General features: G+C 52.0%; 1 protein-coding gene across 1 annotated transcript in view; it reads left to right on the forward strand.

The window, feature by feature from the left end:
- Window positions 1-181: 181 nt before the first annotated feature.
- Window positions 182-2,391, forward strand: part of TMEM106C (transmembrane protein 106C) — a 2,599-nt gene continuing 389 nt past the window's right edge. The window contains exons 1-6 of the mRNA XM_009329280.1: window positions 182-374; window positions 481-544; window positions 1,085-1,244; window positions 1,358-1,498; window positions 1,757-1,806; window positions 2,101-2,154. Coding sequence (XP_009327555.1) covers window positions 182-374; window positions 481-544; window positions 1,085-1,244; window positions 1,358-1,498; window positions 1,757-1,806; window positions 2,101-2,154 — 662 coding nt within the window. The remainder of the gene's footprint in view (window positions 375-480; window positions 545-1,084; window positions 1,245-1,357; window positions 1,499-1,756; window positions 1,807-2,100; window positions 2,155-2,391) is intronic.

Genomic DNA, 2,391 nt, shown 5'->3' on the forward strand with positions numbered 1-2,391 from the left:
GTTTTCCGCTAGGGGGTGCGGGCCGGGGCCCCCCGGGGGGGGGGAGGTTGTTCCCTGCATGCCTGTAGCTCCGGGTAGGGTTTCCTCGTTGGCCAGAAGCAGGTTGAAAACCCGTTTAATGACCAGGACTCCTCTCGCTGCCTCTGTCGTAGGTTAGGCGGCTTTTCCTACAGCAGCTGCCATGGGTTCTGTGCTTTCCCTCTCCGTTAATACCGCTGCCTCCGGGCAGAGGAAGAAGGCTGAGGACGACGACGACGACTTGCTCGATAGCCGAGACCGCGTGGAAGACATTGCCAAGTTCCCGTATGTTGAGTTCACGGGTCAGGACAGCGTCACCTGTCCCACTTGCCAAGGCACTGGCTGCATTCCCACAGGTGGCTGCTCCTCTCGGGCTTAAACACAAAAAGAAAACGTTGCTTATTTACGTGAGCGACCTTGCGCGCGCGTGGAATCGGTTAACGTCTTCCTTTTGCTTTCCAGAGCAGGTAAATGAGTTGGTGGCTCTGATACCCTACAGCGACCAACGGCTTCGTCCACAGAGAACGTAAGCGTGTAGTAAGAGAGTCGTTGCATCTTTGCAAAGAGCAAACAGGGCTCTTTTGTCGTTTACTGCTGCAACTAAATGCTTCAGCCCATCTGCAGCCTCTCCTTCATCTAGTGGATTGTTTTTGTCCAAGTATGCCAACAGCTACAATTTAAAGTGTAATTTTAAATACTTCCTGTGAAATCCCACTGTGGGGTGAACGTGGAAACAATGATCCTACTCGCACGCTTCGTCCCCGCGCCCTTTACTGAAGCTTTCAGAAAGCAACTGCCTTTACCAGCGGCAAAAATACTAGATTGTGAAAACACTATGGGGGCCAAAATGATTCTCTGGTTACTCATTACCAAAAAATAAGCTGTTTGAAGGGCGGCGGTTTTGAGCAATTTCAGATATCGAAAAGGTTGGAGCAGCGCTTCTGTGTCCCTTCCAGGGAAGAACAAATACGTGTCGTTTGCTGGCTGGGTTGGGTTTCAGAGACGAAGTCTCTTGCAGCTGCTGGGTTAGGGCAAGGGAGGTGACCCCTTTCCCTGCCTCTTCCAGGAAGCTGTATGTCCTGCTGTCGGTGCTGCTCTGCCTGCTGATATCGGGGCTGGTGGTTTTCTTCCTGTTCCCACACTCCGTCCTGGTGGATGACGACGGTATTAAAGTGGTTCGGGTTTGGTTCGACAAGAAGAACTCCGTTGTCGTTCTTGCCATCACGGTAAAGTTTCCGCGCGTCTGTGTTCCTGAGGGAATAAATTCTGCGCTGAGCTGCCAGGAAGGTCACTGCTACTCACGTCTCCCCCCCCACACACTCACTCTTTCTCCATCCAGGCCACCTTACGGATCAGGAACTCCAACTTCTACTCGGTGACGGTGACCAGCCTGACTAGTCAGGTGCAGTACATGAACACTGTGGTGGGAACCCAGCAGATCACCAACGTCTCCAGCATCCAGCCGCTGAGTGACAAACTGGTATTTGTCTTCCGTTGCGCTTGCGAGATCAGCGTCACCAAATCAAGCACGAAACCTGTGCGCTACTGCGAGTTAACCCCGTGATGGTCTGTCTATACCTTAAAGCTTTGCTTGGCAAGATAGTCTCGCGGCTAGAGTAGCCCGTGCTTCATGCACGCCAGCTGAAAGGCAACAGCCCGTAGGAAGGACTCCGAAAGGGGTGGATTTAAGCGAGTACTCGGGCTGCGCGTGAACGTATCTTTCTTTTCTCTTTTACAGGTGAATTTCACCGTGAAGGCGGAGCTGGGTGGACCTTTCTCCTATGTATAGTAAGGATTTACGACTCTTTGTATACAGCTGGGGAAGAGGGCAGGTTTAAGCTGCTTTAATTAGAATTTGCTCTGGAAATGACTTGTTTTCTGCTAACTTCCTGGAAAGTGACTGTTTGCTAGAAATGACTTGAAAGGCCACTTCGCCGGGATGTTGTGACGTGGTTTTTGGAACGTGTTTCGAGTTGAGTTAGCCCCAGAGGGGAAAACATCGTCAGATACTGAGAAACGCAAGTGTCTCTGCAGCCCTGCTTGGCCCGTGCTGACCTACTTATGTGTTTTGGTCTCTTCCAGTTTCTTTTGCACGTTTCCCAAGGTGAAGGTACATAACATAGTGATCTTCATGAGGTAGGTGGTTCTCTGCTCGGCTCCTGACTCAAAGGGGAATCGCTGCCACAGCAAATCTAGGGTGACCGAAGAAAATCCCGCTTGGCAAGCACCCCAGCCTGCTTCACTGTGTCGGCTTTTAATCCAGGCCGGTTGACACGGTTGGGTGAAATGTAAGACAGAGGGGAGAAGACACCAGCTTGCTCCACGCTGAGCTTTCGGCGTGAGGGGTGGTGTGCTCCAGAGGCTGCGCTCGCC

This window comes from Pygoscelis adeliae, unplaced genomic scaffold (assembly GCF_000699105.1).
Source record: "Pygoscelis adeliae isolate BGI_AS28 unplaced genomic scaffold, ASM69910v1 Scaffold617, whole genome shotgun sequence".
In the NCBI taxonomy this organism is placed as follows: Eukaryota; Metazoa; Chordata; class Aves; order Sphenisciformes; family Spheniscidae; genus Pygoscelis; species Pygoscelis adeliae.